General features: G+C 43.2%; 1 protein-coding gene across 5 annotated transcripts in view; it reads left to right on the forward strand.

The window, feature by feature from the left end:
* The window catches only part of PLXDC1 (plexin domain containing 1), a 358,840-nt gene that overhangs the window by 149,072 nt on the left and 182,180 nt on the right, over positions 1–27,588 (forward strand). For all 5 annotated transcript variants that reach the window (XM_069237474.1, XM_069237470.1, XM_069237471.1 and 2 more), the window contains exons 5-6: positions 165–287; positions 24,916–25,034. In XM_069237474.1, coding sequence (XP_069093575.1) covers positions 165–287; positions 24,916–25,034 — 242 coding nt within the window. The remainder of the gene's footprint in view (positions 1–164; positions 288–24,915; positions 25,035–27,588) is intronic.

The raw sequence follows: 27,588 nt of genomic DNA on the forward strand, positions 1-27,588 counted from the left end.
TAAGTGAGGGCACCATGGAATATGAAATGCTGGGCTTGTAGGGCAGGGAGTGGTGGCACAGAAGACTCAAGTTTGCAGGTAGATTCCAGACAAACGTCAGTCAGGCTCCAGGGGTAAGTGTTGGGCTGCATTGTTTAAATCTGTCTTCTGCTCTTCTTGGACAGGCTTTATATTCATGGGAGATGTCCTTCATCGGATGCTAACAGCAACACAGTATGTGGCGCCACTTATGGCCAACTTCAACCCCAGCTATTCTAAGAACTCCACTGTCCTCTACTTCGACAACGGTAAGGCTGTGATCATGAATAGGTGAAAGTGATAACAATAAGCTTATTTTGCAAATGCCTTTTGTCCATTTCCACCCTCTCCTTTGTCGTCATCCCATTCAAATGATTGCGTATTCTTGCGCTGTAGGAAAGGGATCCCAAGTCCTTAACGATGATGGGTTGAAGCTTCCTTTAAAGCAGCTGAGTGATCTTTCTTTCTGTTGGGGGATCTGGTATTTGCCATATGTTGGTTAATGGTTTAGCATTGCCTCAGAAGGTGGTGAAATGATTCCATACCACCTAATGTAAGACTCTACCTAATGGATCTCTCAGTGGTGTAAAGCAACGCTCTACAAATTCACCTTGCATTACATTACGCTATTTGTTCTAGCGGGAGGGCCGTGCATGATAGTTTTGAGACATAATACTGATGATACACAAAAATCATTATTTATTGGCATGGCTAAATTCCCACCTACCTCATGATGCTAATTTATGCAATTGGACCAACCTTGGGCAATCCCTTGTTCCACCCAATGAATGATAAACATTGTGAGAAGAGATTTCTGCACTCAGAAAGTTCCATGATGTGAATGGAATACCCTTCCTTTACAGCTCCACTTCAATATAGACATTTCAAATTACCAAAAATGTTTACCATTCTGCTAAGCAAGCGGCGTAGACACTACATAACGATCGCTGTATGTTACCCTTCTGACCACTGCACAAATAGTATTCCTTGCCTCTAGCTCCCCATACAATATATTCTAAAACTAATATTTGGTAGAGAGTGTTAAGAAAAACAGCATCTGTAATGTTTTCTATTGTTTTTTTAAGCTACATCATGGGGTGAAATCTGCAGAATTGGTATTCCTCTTGGACTTGACATTTCTAGACCACACTAAATGGGGAACTTTGTACCTAGGGCGCTTCAGAAGTCTTGCAACTTTAAGGAAATGAGGAAGTTGGATATTATCCTTGAACAACATCTGCTTGAGATAAAAGTTATCAGATTTTTAGGATGTAGCTGCTCCAATGGCCCAGTCCAAGTATGCCACCTCGTAGTATTTTTTTTAAATGTGGTAGTGGTAGGCCACCATCTTCAATGGTTAGCTGAATTGCTTCGAGCTTGGTACAGGTTTTTTTTTTATTGGCCCATTTAAACTGGTGCAACATGTGAACAAATGCCCTGAAAAATTTCTGGGGAACTTTGATAACATTAGAGAAGATGAAGAGAAATAATGGGAGAAGTCATCATTTTAATTAGTGCTGTACGGCCAATGATTTTAATGGAAGCTTTTGCCAGTTGCAAAGGAGAGTTTGGGTTTTTATGAGAGTGGACAGATAATTTAATTGATAAAGGTCTGAAAAATCATGGGAAACATGTACCCCAAGTATCTAATGGGACATGAAGTCCAAAAGTGTGCCTGCATCTCTGTTGGCAGAACTAGCTTGTTACTTTTGAACAGTAGTGCCTCTGACTGTGTGGTTGACTCTATAACATCTCAAGTCTCTGAATACCTTGATCTTGACAAAAGCTCTCTCTATATTCTGCACCTCTGCTGCTAAATACTGTGAGAAAGTAGCCTCTTTCTAGCCTTGTTACCCCCACTTTTGGCCTGTTTGTGAGTGTATGTCAGGGTGTTTTCACTGTCTCACTGGGATCCTGCTAGCCAGGGCCCAGTGCTAATAGTGAAAACCCTATGTTTTCAGTATGTTTGTTATGTGTCACTGGGACCCTGCTAGTCAGGACCCCAGTGCTCATAAGTTTGTGGCCTATATGTATGTGTTCCCTGTGTGATGCCTAACTGTCTCACTGAGGCTCTGCTAACCAGAACCTCAGTGGTTATGCTCTCTCATTTCTTTCCAAATTGTCACTAACAGGCTAGTGACCAATTTCACCAATTCACATTGGCATACTGGAACACCCTTATAATTCCCTAGTATATGGTACTAAGGTACCCAGGGTATTGGGGTTCCAGGAGATCCCTATGGGCTGCAGCATTTCTTTTGCCACCCATAGGGAGCTCTGACAATTCTTACACAGGCCTGCCACTGCAGCCTGAGTGAAATAACGTCCACGTTATTTCACAGCCATTTACCACTGCACTTAAGTAACTTATAAGTCACCTATATGTCTAACCTTTACCTGGTAAAGGTTAGGTGCAAAGTTACTTAGTGTGAGGGCACCCTGGCACTAGCCAAGGTGCCCCCACATTGTTCAGGGCAAATTCCCCGGACTTTGTGAGTGCGGGGACACCATTACACGTGTGCACTACACATAGGTCACTACCTATGTGTAGCTTCACAATGGTAACTCCGAATATGGCCATGTAACATGTCTATGATCATGGAATAGCCCCCTCTATGCCATCCTGGCATAGTTGGCACAATCCCATGATCCCAGTGGTCTGTAGCACAGACCCTGGTACTGCCAAACTGCCTTTTCAGGGGTTTCACTGCAGCTGCTGCTGCTGACAACCCCTCAGACATGTTTGAAGGCAGGGGAGGAGTAGGCTCCCTCAGCCTCTGGAAATGCTTTCATGAGCACAGATGGTGCCCATTTCTGCGTAAGTCAGTCTACACCGGTTCAGGGACCCCTTAGCCCTGCTCTGGCGCGAAACTGGACAAAGGAAAGGGGAGTGACCACTCCCCTGACCTGCACCTCCCCTGGGAGGTGTCCAGAGCTCCTCCAGTGTGCTCCAGACCTCTGCCATCTTGGAAACAGAGGTGCTGCTGGCACACTGGACTGCTCTGAGTGGCCAGGGCCAGCAGGTGACGTCAGAGACTCCTTCTGATAGGCTCCTTCAGGTGTTGCTAGCCTATCTTCTCTCCTAAGTAGCCAAACCCTCTTTTCTGGCTATTTAGGGTCTCTGCTTTGGGGATTTCCTTAGATAACGAATGCAAGAGCTCATCAGAGTTCCTCTGCATCTCTCTCTTCACCTTCTGCCAAGGAATCGACTGCTGACCGCGCTGGAAGCCTGCAAAACTGCAACAAAGTAGCTAAGACGACTACTGCAACTCTGTAACGCTGATCCTGCCGCCTTCTCGACTGTTTTCCTGGTGGTGCATGCTGTGGGGGTAGTCTGCCTCCTCTCTGCACTAGAAGCTCCGAAGAAATCTCCTGTGGGTCGACGGAATCTTCCCCCTGCAACCGGAGGCACCAAAGAACTGGATTACCGGTACTCTGGGTCTCCTCTCAGCACGACGAGCGAGGTCCCTTGACTCCAGCAACTCTGTCCAAGTGACTCCCACAGTCCAGTGACTCTTCAGTCCAAGTTTGGTGGAGGTAAGTCCTTGCCTCCCCACGCCAGACTGCATTGCTGGGAACCGCGACTTTTGCAGCTACTCCGGCCTCTCTGCACTTCCGGCGGAAATCCTTTGTGCACAGCCAAGCCTGGGTCCACGGCACTCTAACCTGCATTGCACGACTTTCTAAGTTGGTCTCCGGTGACTCCTTTGTGCAACTTCGGGTGAGCACCATTTCACTCTTCTTCGTAGTGCCTGTTCCGGCACTTCTGCGGGTGCTGCCTGCTTCTGAGAGGGCTCCTTGTCTTGCTTGACGCCCCCTCTGTCCCCAGACGCAATTGGCGACATCCTGGTCCCTCCTGGGCCACAGCAGCATCCAAAAACACTATCAACACAGTGGGAAGACGTTTCAAGGGGAAAGAAAGAAAAAGAAGCGCTCCCAACAGTCCCCTTATAGTGTAAACATAGGTGCTCCCGGCCCTGGAGGGTTCTTCCCTACCTCCAAACACTGTGAAAACAGATATAGAAATTTATAAACAAAAGGACCTAGGCACTCTATTCTTAGAAGTATACAATCCAACAATAGTTAATGAGTTAATTGTATGAATGAGATACAGTAATCCAGTAAACTCTGTACGTCACAGTCAATCCATCTTTAATATGGCGAATGGCAGCATAAAGATTCCATCATTCGAAATAAAGGGAAAAGAACAACAGCCACGAAGACCAGCCAACACGTGTTTCGTCATGGGGGATATATTCCCCTTGACTTTTTCAAGGCTATAAAACATAACAAACAACAATATTTACACATTGAAAAAAGGATTATAAGAAAGAACATATATGTGTATTACAAAAACAATGAAAATTAGATATCTCACAAATTTCGAAATTGACCAAAAGTCTGTATCAATAACAATTAGATATAATACATATAAACCGCATTACAATTTATATAGTTCATGTGTATACAAATTAATAATTAAACCATCACATCCAAAATGAAGAGTGAAAGTGACCAACCACAGCACAAACGTGCAAATGACTCAAAATAGTGAATATCAATAAGCTAATAGTGTTAGTAAACAACTATATTCACCAACCAAAATCAATGTGTTTATCCCCAAACCACCACTAATCATTAACCAAATCAAAGAAAACATACCTCACTGACACTATCAAAGCAACTCAAGTGCTCCAACCACTAAACGTTAAATAACACTGCTGTACGGAAAAAATATTAATGCCAAAATTACCATGTGAAAAGTTTTTCAAAAGACAAAATAGAAATGTATACCACCAAAACCCAAAGTGCAATACACTCAGATCACCTACCCGTACGTCGAAATCTACTTTAATCAAAGCATATAGCCCACGAGTATATTGAGAGCCTGAAATATTCAATTACAAGACTAAATCCACCGCAAATAGATGCCAAAACAGTTTAATTTCAATAATAATACCCCTCTCAAACTCACCTAAATGAATTACTCCATAGACTGGGGCCCGGCTATTCGGTTCAACCATTCACCCGATAAGCGTTCTCCACCGCCGCCATTGGAGATCACAATAAAGCATGCCGGTACGCGCGTGTCATTCACGGCGCGACCGCAAACCTCACATCACTAAAACTAGTACTCCGGCGGTACAAGGGCGCCATCTTTGAATAGGGCGCCGATATATTAAATGAATTTAATTATATTGGCCACACATCCATTAAACAACGTTTATCCCTGTATGTTAAAGACAGATTTATGTAATACAAGGTAATACGAAAAGAGCATAAACTAGCCCACATATTTTAATAAAAAAAAAACAAACAAAAAAAAAAAAAACCATTTTAATTAAATTATGTATTAACGGTAACTAAAAGTTACTACTCAAAAGGCTGTAGCCATATTTTGTAGTCAAACGCACGTCCGCGCCATAATTCCCACCTCACAATTCAGGATGTGATGGTAATACAGTCTAATTAGCTACGCAATAGAAAAAGTCATAGAATTTGAAACATAGACATGTTGGGAATAGCACCTTATACAGACACAAGTAAAGTAAATCTGTATTATTACCACGAGAGTTACAATAAAGAAAAAAGCTTACGGATGATAAGACAAATGCAATTTCAATGTGTAACTAATGAAATGAAATCGCCATCAAGGTGAAAATCTCAATATCAATGCATATTATTTATACTAAACCAATCAACCATACATTAGTGATATACATCAAGAAAAATGTTCAAACAAACTAAACATCATAAAATTGTATTATTGTATACTACACAATATTTGAAAATGTATTTATATTCCACAGGTTCAATTATTAATAATACAACACAAAAATTTCCATTAGATGCCTAATCCTAAAAATACTCCATTTCATAATTAGAATTAAGTCCTATTTCCACAGCTCTAAGTTTAAGAATCCATAGGCATTCCCTCTTTCTTAATTGTAACTCTCTATTTCCACCACGAGGGTTTGCATGGACCAAATCAAAGCCAAAGAATTCAAAATTATGCCCATTGCTCTGTCTAGAACAATGACTCATGTGTGTAACAATGGGATAGCGTTCATCAAGGTGTTTCAAAGCCCTAAAATGCTCACTGATTCTAACTTTTAGGGATCTGATTGTACTGCCAATATAGTACAGGCCACATTTGCATATAATCATATATATCACAAAACAGCTATCACATGTGATGTGGGCGTTGATATGAAATTTATCACCCGTCATACTCTCAAAAGATGAAATCCCCGATCTACTCAACTTGCACATCCCACATCGACCACACTTAAAGAAACCCTTGTTGTGGGTAGAGAGCCAATTATCCTGTTGCAATTTTATAGGATAGCTCGGACACAAAATGTTTTTAAGGGTTCTACCCCTACGGTAACTGAACATTGGTGATTCAGATAATACACCCTTCAGAGTAGTATCTGCCCGTAATAAATGCCAATATTTCTTCATACTTCTGCGAAGGGCTGATGAGGCCGGAGTGTAATCAACTACACATCTTATATTGTTGTCGAATACTTTGTCCCTATGTCTCAAAGTGTCGGCCCAAGATAAACGACCGACTCTACTACGTGCCTTAGTCACAATACTTGTAGGGTAACCCCGAAGCTCAAATCTAGAGGACATATCTTGAATAGTATCGATAAAATCGATATCCATACTGCAATTCCTTCTGGCACGTACCATTTCACCATAGGGAATGGAGTGAATTTGCTGTTTCGGATGTGCACTGCTGGCGTGCAGAATGGAATTGCAGGCTGTACTCTTTCTATATAAACGACTTTCGATCTTGTTATTGCAGATTAAAAATTCAACATCCAAAAAGGATATACAAGTTTCACTATAATCCCTGGTGAACCTTATATTATAATGGTTCGAGTTTAGAAAATTAACAAACTCATTCAATTGACTAAGGTCCCCTGTCCATATCATAAGACAGTCATCGATATATCGACCCCAAAAAAGTATGTTAGAGTTCCAGGTCTGTGCATCAGGCCCCCATATCCATTTATGTTCGAGGTAACCCATGAAAAGATTCGCGTATGCTGGTGAGAAACGAGATCCCATTGCAACACCCCTTTTTTGTCGAAACCATTCACTCTTGAAGAGAAAAAAGTTGTTGTCCAACATTAACCTAATCATATCTAAGATCATCGTAGTATGTCCATATAGACTAGCTGATTGGTTATGTAAAAAATGGCGTAACGCTATCATGCCTAAGTCGTGCTCAATACTAGTATATAATGAAGTCACATCCAAAGTTACTAACTTCATACCCTGTTCCCAAGTGATATCACTGAGTATGCCTAGAATATATTTGGTATCCTTTATATAAGAGGGAAGATTGGTGACGAAAGGCTGTAGGAAAATATCTACATACTCTGATAATTTTTCAGTCGGGCCACCCATTCCAGATACAATGGGTCTACCCGGCGGCGAGCGAGAGTCTTTGTGAATTTTAGGCAGAGTGTAAAGACAAGGATATCTGGGTGTGAACACCCGCAAGTACATATATTCGTCATCCTTAAGCAATCGTTGATCAAGACAAAGTTTCAAAAATTTATTAATTTTATTAGAAAGACCAGGTATGGGGTTAGTCTCAATCTGCTCATAGCATTCAGAATCACTGAGCTGTCTAATGATTTCAGATTCATAGTCTGCTATATTCATAACCACAATATTACCGCCCTTATCGGCCTCTCTGATTATAATATCCTTATTGGTGCGTAAACTTTTAAGGCACTCAAGTTCACCAGCCGACAGATTGTCATATCGATTATGACAATAAGACTTATACCTTTTTTCCGCTATAAGAAAGTCCTGCCAAACTAATTTAAAAGAAGTGTCAACACAATTCCCACCACTAAGGACAGGCGTCCATCTGGATTTTGATTTCAAACCACTTGCCAAAGTATCAGGCATTATATCCAAATCCTCCAAAATGTTAGAAATGATCGACGGATCCTGTTCAAAATCTGTAATAGAAAGCAGTACAGCTGTATCTTGTATGTCCCGAATGGAGAGAGGGTGATAATCTTTGGTGCAAGAAGAAAGAATATCCTTCTTGAAAGTACTAATAGACGTACCAAAATGCTTCCTAAGTTTAAGTCTCCTCACATATTTGAAAAAATCTATTTTAGTCATTTGAAAGTCCCCTGAACTGTATGGGCAAAACCCAAGTCCCTTAGCGAGTAATGTATTGGCATGTACGGATAATTCTACATCTGATAGGTTGACAATATTAATTGTCTTACTCTCAGTGTTACTCATTTGCGCCTGTTCCACGATCTGGTTTGGACCCCTATTCTTGTTTCTTTGGGTCCCTCCTCTCTTACTTCTCCTTGTTTTCCGGGGTCTTCTATACGTCTGTTTACCTCCCTCTGTCCTTGTCTGATTCTTTGTACTTCGGCTAAAAAAGAAACTGGTCCCTGTTTACTTGGTACATTCTGATCTGAGACATTAGACACGTCACTAGATTCGCTGCTGGTAGCTGAAATACTGCTGAGTGATGACTGAGCACTTATTTGTTGAGACTGCTTACCATGTATATCTTGAATCAAATGATCATATCTCCGAGAAAATGTAAAGACTCTCCCTCTACTATAATCAAGCTCATCCCGCTTCAGTTTGCGGGACTTTCTCCTCGTAACCTCCAACTGATGTTGATTCACGATTTCATTTAAAATCGCATAGTTTTTAGAGGTTGCCTCTTCCAAATTCATAGCCTTAATCTCAGTTTCTAGACATTCAATATCTCTCTGTAATTGATTCACTTTTCTCTCAGAGTTCTCAATTAGAATGTTCATAAGTCTCATTGAACTGGAAATTAACTCTTGTTTCCAACAGTCCAAAAGATCTGAATCTAAATCGTCAAATGTGGGAAATAAATGAGACCTCAAACCCCTAGGTATTCTATTAAGTTTAATATAATGTTTGAGCGTAGCTCCATCCCACCACTTAGAAACCTCCTGCTTTTTTAATCTCTCTAATTTAATAAATTTTTCCCTTAATCCAACTTTTTTGGTTATACTACAAGCAGAGTTAGACATGTGCGTATCACATGTGATAGCTGTTTTGTGATATATATGATTATATGCAAATGTGGCCTGTACTATATTGGCAGTACAATCAGATCCCTAAAAGTTAGAATCAGTGAGCATTTTAGGGCTTTGAAACACCTTGATGAACGCTATCCCATTGTTACACACATGAGTCATTGTTCTAGACAGACCAATGGGCATAATTTTGAATTCTTTGGCTTTGATTTGGTCCATGCAAACCCTCGTGGTGGAAATAGAGAGTTACAATTAAGAAAGAGGGAATGCCTATGGATTCTTAAACTTAGAGCTGTGGAAATAGGACTTAATTCTAATTATGAAATGGAGTATTTTTTGGATTAGGCATCTAATGGAAATTTTTGTGTTGTATTATTAATAATTGAACCTGTGGAATATAAATACATTTTCAAATATTGTGTAGTAAACAATAGTACAATTTTATGATGTTTAGTTTGTTTGAACATTTTTCTTGATGTATATCACTAATGTATGGTTGATTGGTTTAGTATAAATAATATGCATTGATATTGAGATTTTCACCTTGATGGCGATTTCATTTCATTAGTTACACATTGAAATTGCATTTGTCTTATCATCCCTAAGCTTTTTTCTTTATTGTAACTCTTGTGGTAATAATACAGATTTACTTTACTTGTGTTTGTATAAGGTGCTATTCCCAACATGTCTATGTTTCAAATTCTATGACTTTTTCTATTGCGTAGCTAATTAGACTGTATTACCATCACATCCTGAATTGTGAGGTGGGAATTATGGCGCGGACGTGCGTTTGACTACAAAATACAAAAAGGCTACAGCCTTTTGAGTAGTTACTTTTAGTTACCGTTAATACATAATTTAATTAAAATGTTTTTTTTTTTTTTTTTTTTTTAATTAAAATATGTGGGCTAGTTTATGCTCTTTTCGTATTACCTTGTATTACATAAATCTGTCTTTAACATACAGGGATAAACGTTGTTTAATGGATGTGTGGCCAATATAATTAAATTCATTTAATATATCGGCGCCCTATTCAAAGATGGCACCCTTGTACCGCCGGAGTACTAGTTTTAGTGATGTGAGGTTTGCGGTCGCGCCGTGAATGACACGCGCGTACCGGCATGCTTTATTGTGATCTCCAATGGCGGCTGTGGAGAACGCTTATCAGGGGAATGGTTGAACCGAATAGCCGGGCCCCAGTCTATGGAGTAATTCATTTAGGTGAGTTTGAGAGGGGTATTATTATTGAAATTAAACTGTTTTGGCATCTATTTGCGGTGGATTTAGTCTTGTAATTGAATATTTCAGGCTCTCAATATACTCGTGGGCTATATGCTTTGATTAAAGTAGATTTCGACGTACGGGTAGGTGATCTGAGTGTATTGCACTTTGGGTTTTGGTGGTATACATTTCTATTTTGTCTTTTGAAAAACTTTTCACATGGTAATTTTGGCATTAATATTTTTTCCGTACAGCAGTGTTATTTAACGTTTAGTGGTTGGAGCACTTGAGTTGCTTTGATAGTGTCAGTGAGGTATGTTTTCTTTGATTTGGTTAATGATTAGTGGTGGTTTGGGGATAAACACATTGATTTTGGTTGGTGAATATAGTTGTTTACTAACACTATTAGCTTATTGATATTCACTATTTTGAGTCATTTGCACGTTTGTGCTGTGGTTGGTCACTTTCACTCTTCATTTTGGATGTGATGGTTTAATTATTAATTTGTATACACATGAACTATATAAATTGTAATGCGGTTTATATGTATTATATCTAATTGTTATTGATACAGACTTTTGGTCAATTTCGAAATTTGTGAGATATCTAATTTTCATTGTTTTTGTAATACACATATATGTTCTTTCATATAATCCTTTTTTCAATGTGTAAATATTGTTGTTTGTTATGTTTTATAGCCTTAAAAAAGTCAAGGGGAATATATCCCCCATGACGAAACACGTGTTGGCTGGTCTTCGTGGCTGTTGTTCTTTTCCCTTTATTTCGAATGATGGAATCTTTATGCTGCCATTCGCCATATTAAAGATGGATTGACTGTGACGTACAGAGTTTACTGGATTACTGTATCTCATTCATACAATTAACTCATTAACTATTGTTGGATTGTATACTTCTAAGAATATAGTGGCTAGTCTATTTTTATAGAGTGCCTAGGTCCTTTTGTTTATAATCATCCAAAAACACTAACCGCACGACTTGCAGCTAGCAAGGCTTGTTGGCGGTCTTTCGGCGGGAAAACACTTCTGCACAACTCTCCACGGCGTGGGGGATCCATCCTCCAAAGGGGAAGTCTCTAGCCCTTGTCGTTCCTGCAGAATCCTCAGCTTCTACTGTCCAGTAGCAGCTTCTTTGCACCCACAGCTGGCATTTCCTGGGCATCTGCCCATCTCCGACTTGCTTGTGACTTTTGGACTTGGTCCCCTTGTTCCACAGGTACCCTCGACTGGAAATCCATCGTTGTTGCATTGCTGGTTTGTGTCTTTCCTGCAGAATTCCCCTATCACGACTTCTATGTCCTTTGGGGAACTTTAGTGCACTTTGCACTCACTTTTCAGGGTCTTGGGGTGGGCTATTTTTCTAACCCTCACTATTTTCTAATAGTCCCAGCGACCCTCTACAAGGTCACATAGGTTTGGGGTCCATTCGTGGTTCGCATTCCACTTTTGGAGTATATGGTTTGTGTTGCCCCTATCCCTATGTGTCCCCATTGCATCCTATTGTAACTATACATTGTTTGCACTGTTTTCTAAGACTATACTGCATATTTTTGGTATTGTGTACATATATCTTGTGTATATTTGCTATCCTCATACTGATGGTACACTCTGAGATACTTTGGCATATTGTCATAAAAATAAAGTACCTTTATTTTTAGTATATCTGTGTATTGTGTTTTCTTATGATATTGTGCAAGTGACATTAGTGGTACTGTAGGAGTTTCACTTGTCTCCTAGTTCAGCCTAAGCTGCTCTGCTAAGCTACCATTATCTATCAGCCTATGCTGCTAGACACCCTATACACTAATAAGGGATAACTGGGCCTGGTGCAAGGTGCAAGTACCCCTTGGTACTCACTACAAGCCAGTCCAGCCTCCTACATTGGTTGTGCAGTGGTGGGATAAGTGCTTTGAGACTACTTACCACTCCTGTCATTGTACTTTTCATAAGAGAAAAATATACAAAACAAGTTCAGTGTGTGTACACATAACTAAAACGTTTTTGCATTTCCTCTTTTCACTCTTTTCTAAAGTGCTGAAAAGTACTTCTAAACTTTCTAAAAGTTCTTAAAAGTTTAAAAAGTTTTTTTTCTGTCTTTCTAAAAAGTTCTGAAAACTTTTTTTTTCTCTTTTTCTGTCACTTAAACTCTCTCTAAAAATGTGTGGCACAGGCCAAAATGTTGATCTGTCCAAACTTGCATATGATCACCTTACCTGGAAAGGAGCAAGGAGTCTCTGCATAGAGAGAGGTTTGAGTGTAGGGAAGAATCCTTCTTTGGAATTGTTGCTTAACATGCTTAGAGAACAAGATAAGGCCAAAAGGGCCCCATTTGTTGAAAAAGTAGCTAATGGTTCCCAATCTGATCCAGGGACTCCCCAAGGAAAAGATTCAGGTAAGAAACTTCCTAGCCTGCCCATTACTAGACAGTCTAGCATAGTTGGTACTGATGTAGAGTCACACCATACAGATAGTGTTGTCTCACATCATAACAAGAGCATTCCTTCTCACCACAGTAGAAGTGAGGTTTCTGTTAACCAAGCTGTTAGGGTGCCTTCTGTAAGGGATAGGTCTCCTTCTGTCCATTCTCACCATACTTCTGTTTCAAGACATGTCCCTCCCACCCACCTTGATGACAGATTGTTAGAAAGGGAGCTCAATAGATTGAGAGTGGAACAAACCAGACTGAAGCTCAAGAAGCAACAGCTGGATTTGGATAGACAGACCTTAGAAGTAGAGAAGGAAAGACAGAAGTTGGGTTTAGAAACCCATGGTGGCAGGAGCAGTATTCCCCATAGTCATCCTGCAAAAGAGCATGATTCCAGGAATCTGCACAAGATAGTTCCCCCTTATAAGGAGGGGGATGACATTAACAAGTGGTTTGCTGCACTTGAGAAGGCCTGTACTGTACAGGATGTCCCTCAAAGGCAGTGGGCTGCTATCCTATGGCTATCATTTAGTGGAAAAGGTAGGGATAGGCTCCTTACTGTGAAAGAAAATGAAGCCAATGATTACAAAGTTCTTAAGAATGCACTCCTGGATGGTTATGGCTTAACCACTGAACAATACAGGATAAAGTTCAGAGAGACCAAAAAGGAGTCTTCACAAGACTGGGTTGATTTCATTGACCATTCAGTGAAGGCCTTGGAGGGGTGGTTACATGGCAGTAAAGTTACTGATTATGACAGCCTGTATAACTTGATCCTGAGAGAGCATATTCTTAATAATTGTGTGTCTGATTTGTTACACCAGTACTTGGTGGACTCTGATCTGACCTCTCCCCAAGAATTGGGAAAGAAGGCAGACAAATGGGTCAGAACAAGGGTGAACAGAAAAGTTCATACAGGGGGTGACAAAGAGAACAATAAGAAATAAGAAGAAAGATGGTGAAAAATCTCAAGATAAGCATGGGGACAAGGGTAAAACCAAAGATCCCACTTCAAATCTTAAACACTCTTCAGGGGGTGGGGATAAAACAAATTCTTCCTCTTCTTCTCAACCTACACAATTTAAAAAGCCTTGGTGCTTTGTGTGTAAAAATAGAGGCCATAGGCCAGGGGATAAGTCCTGTCCAGGTAAACCCCCTGAGCCTACCACCACTAATACATCAAGCTCTAGTGCCCCTAGCAGTAGTGGTACTAGTGGTGGGACTGCTGGCAACAGTCAAGTTAAGGGTGTAGTTGGGTTCACTTATGGGTCCATAGTAGAAACTGGGGTAGTCAGTCCCTAGACAGTTTCTGTCACACCTAGTGGCATTGGCCTTGCCACACTGGCTGCTTGTCCCCTTACAATGGATAAGTACAGGCAGACAGTTTCAATAAATGGTGTTGAGGCCTTGGCCTACAGGGACACAGGTGCCAGTATCACTTTGGTGACTGAAAACCTAGTGCATCCTGAACAACACATCATTGGACAACAGTATAAAATTATTGATGTCCATAACTCCACTAAGTTTCTTCCCTTAGCTATAATTCAGTTTAGTTGGGGTGGAGTTACTGGCCCTAAGCAGGTGGTAGTATCACCTAGCTTACCTGTAGACTGTCTCTTAGGTAATGACCTAGAGGCCTCAGGTTGGGCTGATGTAGAGTTTTATGCCCATGCAGCCATGCTGGGCATCCCTGAGGAATTGTTCCCTCTCATTTCTACTGAAATGAAAAAGCAAAGGAGAGAAGGCCTGAAAACTCAGGATCCCTCTCCATCAACAGGTAAAAAGGGTTTCACAGTATCCCCTAACCACCCTACCATTCAGGATACCATTCCTGTGGTGGGAGAAACCTCTCCTGGGGTGGCACCTGTTCCAAGGGAATCATCAGTTGGCAAAACTGTACTCCCTGAGGTGGAAGTACCTCTCTGTTGGATAACTAACATTGGTGAGAAAAAGAGCACCATTTTAGTTAACATGGAGCATCCCTCCAACCCTCCCAGAGAAACTTTAGTGCAGAAACTCTGCACTGCCTCACAACACTTAAGACAGCATCCCTGCCCTAGTGTGGAGCTCATAGGACAGCATACCTGCCCTGCTCCAACTCAAGAGAAACAGCATCCCTGTTCTCTCTTCCAGCCATATGGACAAAGGTTTTGCCCAGCTATGGCTTTACTGAGACAGCATCCCTGTCTGGCATTTCCATCACTACAAATAGGTTCAGTGGACAATTCCCACTGCTCTAAACTAAAACTTACTGATAGAAACTCTGAAAATACATCTTCACATTGTTGCTTAGCTAAAAAACTTCAAACAGGGTGGTTTACATCCCCACAGGGAAGTAACCATATAATGGATGATAAAGGGAGTAACCAGTCTATTGCAGAGCTACTCTCTACTTATCACCACTTAGACAATAAAGTCTCAACTGGCCAAGGTTAGCCTTATTGTCCTTCGTTTGGGGGGGGGGGTGTTTGTGAGAAAGTAGCCTCTTTCTAGCCTTGTTACCCCCACTTTTGGCCTGTTTGTGAGTGTATGTCAGGGTGTTTTCACTGTCTCACTGGGATCCTGCTAGCCAGGGCCCAGTGCTCATAGTGAAAACCCTATGTTTTCAGTATGTTTGTTATGTGTCACTGGGACCCTGCTAGTCAGGACCCCAGTGCTCATATGTTTGTGGCCTATATGTGTTCCCTGTGTGATGCCTAACTGTCTCACTGAGGCTCTGCTAACCAGAACCTCAGTGGTTATGCTCTCTCATTTCTTTCCAAATTGTCACTAACAGGCTAGTGACCAATTTCACCAATTCACATTGGCATACTGGAACACCCTTATAATTCCCTAGTATATGGTACTGAGGTACCCAGGGTATTGGGGTTCCAGGAGATCCCTATGGGCTGCAGCATTTCTTTTGCCACCCATAGGGAGCTCTGACAATTCTTACACAGGCCTGCCACTGCAGCCTGAGTGAAATAACGTCCACGTTATTTCACAGCCATTTACCACTGCACTTAAGTAACTTATAAGTCACCTATTTGTCTAACCTTTACCTGGTAAAGGTTAGGTGCAAAGTTACTTAGTGTGAGGGCACCCTGGCACTAGCCAAGGTGCCCCCACATTGTTCAGGGCAAATTCCCCGGACTTTGTGAGTGCGGGGACACCATTACACGCGTGCACTACACATAGGTCACTACCTATGTGTAGCTTCACAATGGTAACTCCGAATATGGCCATGTAACATGTCTATGATCATGGAATTGCCCCCTCTATGCCATCCTGGCATAGTTGGCACAATCCCATGATCCCAGTGGTCTGTAGCACAGACCCTGGTACTGCCAAACTGCCTTTTCAGGGGTTTCACTGCAGCTGCTGCTGCTGACAACCCCTCAGACAGGTTTCTGCCCTCCTGGGGTCCAGCCAGGCCTGGCCCAGGATGGCAGAACAAAGGACTTCCTCTGAGAGAGGGTGTTACACCCTCTCCCTTTGGAAAATGGTGTGAAGGCAGGGGAGGAGTAGGCTCCCCCAGCCTCTGGAAATGCTTTCATGGGCACAGATGGTGCCCATTTCTGCATAAGCCAGTCTACACCGGTTCAGGGACCCCTTAGCCCTGCTCTGGTGCGAAACTGGACAAAGGAAAGGGGAGTGACCACTCCCCTGACCTGCACCTCCCCTGGGAGGTGTCCAGAGCTCCTCCAGTGTGCTCCAGACCTCTGCCATCTTGGAAACAGAGGTGCTGCTGGCACACTGGACTGCTCTGAGTGGCCAGGGCCAGCAGGTGACGTCAGAGACTCCTTCTGATAGGCTCCTTCAGGTGTTGCTAGCCTATCTTCTCTCCTAAGTAGCCAAACCCTCTTTTCTGGCTATTTAGGGTCTCTGCTTTGGGGATTTCCTTAGATAACGAATGCAAGAGCTCATCAGAGTTCCTCTGCATCTCTCTCTTCACCTTCTGCCAAGGAATCGACTGCTGACCGCGCTGGAAGCCTGCAAAACTGCAACAAAGTAGCTAAGACGACTACTGCAACTCTGTAACGCTGATCCTGCCGCCTTCTCGACTGTTTTCCTGGTGGTGCATGCTGTGGGGGTAGTCTGCCTCCTCTCTGCACTAGAAGCTCCGAAGAAATCTCCCGTGGGTCGACGGAATCTTCCCCCTGCAGCCCCAGGCACCAAAGAACTGGATTACCGGTACTCTGGGTCTCCTCTCAGCATGACGAGCGAGGTCCCTTGATTCCAGCAACTCTGTCCAAGTGACTCCCACAGTCCAGTGACTCTTCAGTCCAAGTTTGGTGGAGGTAAGTCCTTGCCTCCCCACGCCAGACTGCATTGCTGGGAACCGCGACTTTTGCAGCTACTCCGGCCTCTGTGCACTTCCGGCGGAAATCCTTTGTGCACAGCCAAGCCTGGGTCCACGGCACTCTAACCTGCATTGCACGACTTTCTAAGTTGGTCTCCGGCGATGTGGGACTCCTTTGTGCAACTTCGGGTGAGCACCGTTTCACTCTTCTTCGTAGTGCCTGTTCCGGCACTTCTGCGGGTGCTGCCTGCTTCTGAGAGGGCTCCTTGTCTTGCTTGACGCCCCCTCTGTCCCCAGATGCAATTGGCGACATCCTGGTCCCTCCTGGGCCACAGCAGCATCCAAAAACGCTAACCGCACGACTTGCAGCTAGCAAGGCTTGTGGCAGTCTTTCGGCGGGAAAACACTTCTGCACAACTCTCCACGGCTTGGGGGATCCATCCTTCAAAGGGGAAGTCTCTAGCCCTTGTCGTTCCTGCAGAATCCTCAGCTTCTACTGTCCAGTAGCAGCTTCTTTGCACCCACAGCTGGCATTTCCTGGGCATCTGCCCATCACCGACTTGCTTGTGACTTTTGGACTTGGTCCCCTTGTTCCACAGGTACCCTCGACTGGAAATCCATCGTTGTTGCATTGCTGGTTTGTGTCTTTCCTGCAGAATTCCCCTATCACGACTTCTATGTCCTTTGGGGAACTTTAGTGCACTTTGCACTCACTTTTCAGGGTCTTGGGGTGGGCTATTTTTCTAACCCTCACTATTTTCTAATAGTCCCAGCGACCCTCTACAAGGTCACATAGGTTTGGGGTCCATTCGTGGTTCGCATTCCACTTTTGGAGTATATGGTTTGTGTTGCCCCTATCCCTATGTGTCCCCATTGCATCCTATTGTAACTATACATTGTTTGCACTGTTTTCTAAGACTATACTGCATATTTTTGGTATGGTGTACATATATCTTGTGTATATTTGCTATCCTCATACTGAGGGTACACTCTGAGATACTTTGGCATATTGTCATAAAAATAAAGTACCTTTATTTTTAGTATATCTGTGTATTGTGTTTTCTTATGATATTGTGCAAGTGACATTAGTGGTACTGTAGGAGCTTCACTCGTCTCCTAGTTCAGCCTAAGCTGCTCTGCTAAGCTACCATTATCTATCAGCCTATGCTGCTAGACGCCCTATACACTAATAAGGGATAACTGGGCCTGGTGCAAGGTGCAAGTACCCCTTGGTACTCACTACAAGCCAGTCCAGCCTCCTACAAATACAAAATCATATCATCAGCAAATAGTTTTAGTTTGGGAGGGTCCTGCAATGGGATGTTTATAGAAGTGTCTTGTTACAGAGCAGCTGCAAGGGGCTCGAGAATAAGTGCAAAAAGCATGGGGGGCAAGGGACGTCCCTGGCAAGCACTGCGACATATTGTCACAGTACCCATTATATGTGCGTTAGCTAACACTTTAGCTTCAGCTTTCAGATATAGATTTTGAAGTAGCCTAACTAATTGATGGGGAAAAGTGAACCTATGCAGGATTGAAAACAGAACTTCCCATTCAACTAAGTCGAAATCTTTCTCCGCGTCCAACATCATTATTGCAGCCTTTATCTTGTTTTTTTGTGAAATAATTTATAGCCTGTAACAGAAAGTTGATGTTAGTGGAAACAGTTCTTCCCGGAAAGAACCTGCAATGATCCCTATGGACCACACCCTGAGCTAGCGGAGTAATTCTGGGGGCCAAAATCTTCATGAATAACTTGTAATTGTTCAAAAGGCTAATCGGGCGATAAAAGTCTGGTTATTTGGCTGGTTTATCCTTCTTGAGAAAGCTAATGATCATCACCCCAGTTAAGGAGCTGGGTACCTCGCCTTCATTGAGTATGTCATCAAAGAGAGTGACTAGAAAACCAGCAATCTGTTCTATAAGGGCTTTATATACCTCGGCCAGCAGTCCACCATTCCCACAGGCCTTCCCTTTAGGGTAGTTTTTGATAGCCTCCTTTACTTCTGTCAACCCGATGGGTGCAAATAAGAATGCCTGGAACTGATTGTTGAGAGTAGGTAGATGGTAGACCGCGTGGAGTTCCCGTCATGCTTCAGGGTTGAATCTGCATCTGGGTCACAGCAAGATGGCCAGTGGGTTAGCAGGATGGAGAATCAGCGGAACACGGAGCAGCGGAGTCAGAAGTAGAGGCACATTGTTGGAAGCGCAACATCATGCACGACGCAACCATCAATTCGGGGCACACGCTAGAAGAGGGCAGTGAGCGCTGCAAGATGGGGAGGAAGAGAAGGTGGCTTGTGCATCTGGCGGCATGCAGGTGGTCAGCAATGGCAGTAGGACACCGACAATAGAGGGAGCAGTGTGCTGGGGAAAATTGGATAATATTTTTACCACTTTAAGACAGCGAATGTGGTTCTCCCATATCACGTATTGAACTTTGTGATGGATTGGGGCAAGCCATTTTCACCCTAGTTAGCAATACATGATGCCAAGCCAAGTCAAGCTGACCCACATCCCCCGCCTACTAGTAAAGAGGTCTGGTGAAGACAGTCCAGGATATGTTACATCCTGATTTGATGGACTACGCTGCTGCTCCATAGCAGATATGTGTGAGACCTTTAACCCTAAAAATAAATAATCAAAGTGAGACCAGCAATGCTTGCGATCTTCTTCACATACCAGAGATCTTAGTCAGCTTTGATTCGGTGGGGATCAGTAGGAGTTGAAGCAGCTGGTAGGGTAGCTCTAGGCTGCTCTGCAGGTGGAGAGGGCTGAGAGACACTGCGGAAGCGGTCTTTGTAGCACAGATGCGGCTTGCAGTTCCCTCACGACTCTCCAGAATCCCCCAGTAAGAGACTGTGATAAAAAAGATGAAACTCATTACCTGAGACGGATAATTGAAAGCACGAGTCTTGGGCAAAGCTCTGAAATCTATAAAAAGTCAGAAAATGTCTGCAACGACTGAAGGGTCTAAAGCGCTTTCAGGTAAAGAGACTCAGTTAGACAACGGTCCTGGGGAGCCGTGGCAAGGGCTGGCGCAACAGGGAACGCACGTTGTAACTTCTCCTGTGGATCCAAAAACACCAAGAACACTAGAAGTAGACCAACAACCCTCACCCCAGTCCGCTTCAGGCATTGAGCGGGGACGTTCTCCCTCCAAAGACCAGCTAAGGCTACAGTGTGGTGCCAGGAACCCCCTTCTGTCCTCTAGTTTAATAACTGGTGACTATCCTAAAGGGAAGCCTACATATCCCTTGTTTTCGATGGGCAATCCGAAAGGGTCCAAAAGAGAGAGGGCCCCATACGAGCCTGCGAGTCAATTGAGAGATCAATCAGTGGGTCTACGGAGTAGCCAGAACGCGACATTAAGCAACGTCCTGGTGAGTTTGGCAATGGTATTACCACACAAACGAACAGTTGGGTCAAATTAATACCAGCATTCTTTACCTTTCTCGCATGCCCAAGGTGGATCAAAGGGTTTGGGATTTGGAGGATTCAAACAATAAGCATGAAACTGGGATATCAAAAATTCAGGCAGAACATGAATAACTCCACTTAAAATTGGATGAAGCAGAAAACAGATCGCAACACTCAAACCTAAGGTTCGCTGGTATACCTAAAGATTTTGAAGCAGGATCCATGATCAACAATTTGGTCCCAGACCTCATCTGTAAGCATACCCTTCTGGACAAGGCTGCAGCAAGCACGGATTCTACAATCATGCAGGTGCATCGTGTATGAACAATCAGGTCTCCAAGTGCGAAATACCCACATACTATACTGGTGAACTTTGGCGACTTCAGAATCAGGGAGCAAATCTTGTTGTATGCTATTACAACTAAAAACTACAATTCTGCTGATAACTTTTCCTTTCCAGTTTTCTCCGATATGTCTATTACAGCTGTTCGGTGCCGCTGAGAGTTTACAGGTTTGATTGATGACTTCAAGAATCAAGGGGCGCCCACGGGTATAATTCAGCAATCTAAACTCAAGGTGTTTCATAAGAGACATGTTCACATCTTCCAATCCGTCGATCAGGCAAAAGGATTCCTGCAGTCAATAAAAAGTGGAAGTGCCAGGAAAGCTATAGGAATCAAATCCAATGAAGCTTAGGATTTTTTGATTTTGAGATATACATTGTTCAGGAGGATAGGGAAGAATTTAACATAATTCTGTTTATCAATTCATGTCCATCCATGTTCATCTGCTGTTCCCCCCCCCAGGTGCAGGTTCAAGGAGTGCCATGCCAATGCACTCCATTTCAGGTGATCAGGGGAAGGGAGGGCTAAGGGGCACAAGAGAGAGGGGGGTGCACTTTCGGGGAGGGAGTCCATCATGGGTTGGGCTTCATGGAGTGCAGTGAGGGGTGGGGCACAGTGGGGGCTAGGGCTGGGAGGCAAAGAAAAAGTCGGTGGGGAAGTGGGGGAAGGTCTCCCTCTTTTAATACACACAAGGTTAGGAGAGGTCTTTGAATCCAGATGGCCGGGCCAGCAGGTAGAAGAGGATTTGAGCAATAGTCAAGGGACAACAACGAAAGTGGATAAGGGGCCAGGCAGAGAGGTTACTCAGTGTGGTGGCTAGTAAAAGCTTCAAAATTGCCTCTTGTAATGCGAATGGGGTGAACAATCAAATTAAATATAGGGCCATACTTCACTGGCTGAGGTCTTCTAAGGCACAGATAATTTTACTCCAGGAAGCCCACCTAAAGCTACATGCTAACCTGCCAAAACAAACCAGCTTTATTTCTCAGTCCTTCTTTACATCAGGCTAGTGTGGCAGTACATTGGGTGGCTGTTTTGATAACGCAGGAATTCTAGGGGGAAGTTTATCAGTTCTCTAGAGATCCCCATGCCAGATGGATAGTACTTAGGGGGTGATTCCAACCTTGGCGGGCACCGCCAAGCGGGCGCCATGCGGCCGCAATAACGCGGCCCCCATTCCAACATTCCCGCTGGGCCGGCGGGCGCTAACCATGTTTGCGCCCGCCGGCCCAACGGGAATGAGGCTGCAACACAGGAGCCGGCTCCTAATGGAGCCGGCGGTGTTGCGGCCGTGCGACGGGTGCAGTTGCACCTGTCGCGCTTTTCACTGTCTGCCATGCAGACAGTGAAAAGCAGGCCGGGGCCCTGTTAGGGGGCCCCTGCACTGCCCATGCCAGTGGCATGGGCAGTGCAGGGGCCCCCAGGGGCCCCAGGACACCCCTTACCGCCAGCCTCTTCCTGGCGGTGTAAACCGCCAGAAACAGGCTGGCAGTAAGGGGGTCATAATCCCCAGGGCAGCGCTGCTTGCAGCGCTGCCCTGGTGGATTATCACCGCCGGGGGAAAATCGTCGGGAAACCGCCGGCCCCGGCGTTGCGACCGCGGCTTTACCGCCACGGTCGGAATGGGGAATGAAGCACCGCCAGCCTGTTGGCGGTGCTTCCGTCATTCTTGCCATGGCGGTCCAAGACCGCCAGGGTCAGAATGACCCCCTTAGTGTTAAAACCGAAAGGCAATATGTGCACCTGGTCAGTTTCTGTGGCCCCATAGAAGACAAGACAACGTCACTGCAGTAATTATATAATCTTTTGAATTGACTCCCCGGTCTTTTGGTGGTTGGAGGAGATTTCAATATCATACAAGATGTAAAGATGGATACATCACGTAAAAATAAGTCCCAGAACAAACTTAGAGTTTCGTGCTTTTTGGTGAAGTTTATTAGAAATTTGGCCCTACAAGATCCTTTGAGGGTAGACCATCCTCAGGCTCAAACATTTTACCTGCTTTTCAAAAAGCTTTAACTCGGCCTCTAGGACTGATTTTATTTTAACCTCACATCAATGGGCTAGTGGAAGTTCAAGTATTTTGCATAATCCCTTTTCAGATCATTTTGTCCCCTTGATCAAATTAAATATGCCAGCAGGACAGAGAGAGCAATGCGGTGGACATTAGACAAGTCCCTATTGACGGATGAAACTTGTTGTCTAGAAAACTGATGACTTTGTGAGTCACTTTTTGAGTAACTCACTCCTAAGTTCAGCCCCTTCAGGCTAGTTTATGGAACCAAAGGAGAGTTGGTTATTTTATGTATTTTGGAAAGATAAGCCATATAGTTTGCTTACTACAGCATCACCGGACTGATCATCAACCCTAGAGTTGGTATCTAAAGCAGAGGGTTTGGAAAAATAGAGGGAGAAACTCAGATTGCAAACTTGTATATCAAATCTAAATAAATGCGGTACTAGAGAGACATCGACTTTGCCCTTGATATATCTGCATAAGCAGTAGTAGTTCTAGATACATGAAACAGCCAAATAGCAATGAAGGTTTCTCTAATAATTTGTGCCCCCTTAAGCTTGTTTGAGGATCTGAAAAATATTTGTAGGGTCCAGATAATTTTGAGGTTAATGTCTCTGCGTTAGAATGGTTTAGAAAATGGAGTGAATATCAACAATGTCCTGTGCTATTGTAAACAAGAAGAGAAAATACTTACCTTCTAAGACAGGCAGGGTCGCGGTGGAGGTCGGACCGCCACCAATGTAGCAGTCCGACTGACACATTACGGCCGTGGTGGTACGACAGTGGGGCCCCTCCACTGCTCATGCACTTTGGAGGCAGTAAATCTTGCGACCGGTGCTGGTGCACCCTACCCACTACAGCATTGCTGCCGCCTCCATTATGAGTCAGCGGGAAACTCTTAATGGGGCCAACAGAAGGCAGCCGCACTGGCGGCAACCTGACCGTCGGGACTTCGGTTGACAGAAAAGCCCATAATGACCCCCATAGTCTGTTTAACTGCAATGATTCACCTCTTAGATGAGTCACCAAACAAAGAATCATGTCTAGTGCATGCATATGTACTTTTTATGCTGGATTGGATTGGTATTCATTTGTTTGCTGGCATTAACCTCTTCTATGGTGTTATTAGTGCATATTAGAACCAATACTATTGCGCTGGTGTCAGGAAGGGAGGAATAGTGGAATGATCCTTGTCAGCTCTATGATACTGATGCAAAGAGAACAGTATTCTACCAGCCACACTTTACAAGGCTACTGAAGTTGCAGGTTAACTTTCAAGCTATTCTGGGAAAATCCTTATAATAGATTATAATTAGATGGAGATGATGGGAACACCTAACCCTAGTGTAGATATATCCTCATGCCCTGATGAGGAAAGATAGTATTCTACCTTATCCCAGTGTTCTTTATTTTACAACTTAGCACAGCACATTTGAAAACTTGTTAAGGGAACCACCTGAATATAGAGTGATATCTAACCTAAAGCCTCCGAAAGCTCCAAGCCATGTTGGTGTCTTAAAGAGGAGGATCTTGTTTTTTAGAGATGCAATGCTGTTTAACCATAAGAATCCCTTACCAGAACCATATTCACATGTTCCCAAAAATGTCTCTCAACAAATGATGTTTCTTAGACTGGAATAAAGAATTTGTCTTGTTGATTGGAAGACCTGGACTGAGTAGGTGTGTGATGTCTGAAACAAGGAGATCAGAGCATTCTGGGAGGATGAAACTCTAAACAGCCCGTGGTCAAGGTAGATGTAAATTGTGAAACATCTTAAAGGAGTGGTTATTAGCATGGTTACTCTGATAAAAATGAATAGTTAAGAAATTGTATCTTACCCTGATACCTTCCGCCCACCTTGAAATTTGAGTATTTCCTATGCTGTGCCGAGAACGGAATATGAAGGTAATAATGTGCCCTTTCCATTAATGCTATGCGTTGATCCCCACGCTGTGTGCAGTATATTTTCTTCCCCTCTTTGATGTCTCATGCTGTTGGCCAGGCTCAGCTTCTGTAGACTCACATGTACTGCCTCCTTTCGTGTAGCGTGCTTCCCATGATTTGTGCTCAGGTCCAGGCTCAGTTCTCATACTCTATTCCAGGGACAATCTTTGTGGCTCAGTGGAATCGTGTGCATCTTCATGGGAAGGAGGATGCTGGGACTTTTACCTTCCAGGCTGTACTGCACCGTGATGGGCGTATCATATTTGGTTATAAAGAGGTGAGCGGCGATCTCCAGGAGCATGACCTATGGTCTTCCTGGGGATGGAAGGTGTTACAGCGGTGTGGTAAGGGAATGTTTATGTAAAAACACATGGAATAACAGTTTGTGTTCATACACACACATAAATGTTTTAATTCGTGTTATGGGGGAACAGCATGGACAGAGGAGGGTGACACTGTCTGGAAAGCTCGCTGATGAGTGAACCTCTTTTTCTTTGACTACTCATTGGTCTCCAGCATGGCATTCATATTCATTCGTCTGAGACAATCATGTGGTTATAGACCAGCTTAAAAGGGTAAGGCTGCTTGTATGTTTTAGAACATAACATTCCTCCCAGGTAAACTTGGGCTCCTGAATTCTATATGGTTCAAGAAACATACCAACACACACAAGTGATTAGTATTGAGAATTTAGTACCGGCTGTGAGATCGCTCTCAGTCTGGTAAAGGTCTGCAGATGAACTCGAGCTTGCTGAAGTTAGACTTGAATATATTTCCTTCTGATTGTCAACTTGCATGATCATGGTCTGAAATAATCTTCTTAGGCACGCTTTTCTTCTTGCACACACTGCTCTTACTATGTATATTTTTCATATAACAACACATCAATAGGTTGGAATTATCATAGTGCATTTTCTGACCAATACAGTCAAAGTACAGAGCTCAAAATGCATTTGGAACTTGCTTCTAGGATATCAATCCTTGAGCAGAGCCAGGTTCCCTGCTCAGATGTTAAATATGCATACTCATTCATTGCCTGTTATTGCCAATTGTCATTTTTCTTTCCAACTCCTTGGTCACGAGAGGAGATAATTCATACAGTTAGACCATGGGTACTCACAAACATTTTCCTAGGGGCCACACTATTTTGTTTGTAGTGTGACCCATGACCGAATTGATGCAAGCAGGGTGGTGATCAGAGGGCTGGGGGGAGGGCTAGTGGTAAAGTGGTTGTAGTGGAAGTGAAGCATATACATCTGGTGTCTGAATTGCACAATGTGAAAACAGAAACTTAGGTATTAATCCCAGCTTCTCCACTTAACCAAAATGCTTCATCCTAGGCAAATGTTTTATTTCACTTTACGTCCTTTTTTCCTTTTTGTTCATCAGATATGAGGACTTTGAAATACATCTTCAGGATGTATGCTGTACAAAACCATCTGTGTCTGATTTAATAAACTATAATGTTGTTCATGTAAAATAGAAACCCGGCCTCCCAAAGAGTTCACGTATCTGACTTGCCTCTTAGTTCACAATACACATTGTTGTCAGGGTGTGGGGGTGAATGGAAGTTTCTAAATTCATGTTTGAAAACTATCACTTAAAAAAATACTTTTCAATGCATTGATATAATCTTGCGTACTAAGGTGAAACGGTAAGTTATTGAAATGCACTTTGTGAATTTCAACCAGATCATACTTTTATAATTTTGTTGCAAGATGTCTTTAATAATGTTGTTTCTAAAGTTAAGAGGTCCATGACACTCTAGTTGATCCCTTTCTTTAACTTCAATTAGCCTCTAAATAAATACTTGCCCATTTATTTAACATTTTTAGTGTTAGTGATGAGTCAAGTAAGCAGCAGCACAGTGCTGCTATTTACCTGGGGGCCATATGTAAATATCAGGAGGGCCGCATGCGCACCCCGATCCGTACATTGAGTATCACTGAGTTAGACCAGTTTCTCCATCCATTACCTAGGCATGACAATGCATTTGCTCCTTAGCACTATCCCTTACGCTGACAAGAGCAACTCCTGCCATACCTTTATCATGGCCTGGAGTTCAATCTTTGCCACAATCATGCTGTGATGCTTGACGTCCGGCACAACATTTCCCAGAGTAAACTGTGATTATAACCTGTATGCACCCATCTGTTGCTGTGACCTGTGTTTCTTTCAGCCTGTCACTTGAAATGATTAATTTAGCATGCCCATCATGGCACAAGGGTGTTCGGGAGTGACGTGAACCCTGGACTTATTTTACATCAAACATATACTCTTACGATTGGAGGCTCTACATTTCAGTTCTTGGTAAGGAGTGAGGGTCAAAGGGAAAGTCTGTGGTTGAAGTGAAAATGGTAGCACCGCATAAAATGGCAGTCATGACTCGATTCATCTGAGATTAGTGTTGCTCAGGGATTGCAACGGCTCTGCTCACACACACCACTGACATACATCTTCCCTATTCATCCTCTTGTGAAAGAACAGCCCGGAGCTCACTGAAGCTAGCATCTAGCACAAGCTCACTGTACTCCTATGGACAGAAGCAAACCATATTTGTGGCTGGCAGCAAGGCGAGTTTTGTGGTGTTCAGATCTTCCTAGTACTGCTTTATCCATTGTCAGTTTTATTTTCATCAAAGAACTTCCTGAAATGTTCCTAGTACTGCTTTATCCATTGTCACTTTTATTTGCATCAAAGAACTTCCTGAGATGTTCCATGAGTGATCACACATGCGAGGAAAACCTCCTTTTTATTCTCCAGCTCGAGCCATGTCATAGCTATATTTCTATGCTTTTGAATGTGTGTGTGTACATTGCTCTGCATAAGTA

The sequence above is a fragment of the Pleurodeles waltl genome, chromosome 6 (assembly GCF_031143425.1).
Source record: "Pleurodeles waltl isolate 20211129_DDA chromosome 6, aPleWal1.hap1.20221129, whole genome shotgun sequence".
NCBI lineage: Eukaryota > Metazoa > Chordata > Amphibia > Caudata > Salamandridae > Pleurodeles > Pleurodeles waltl.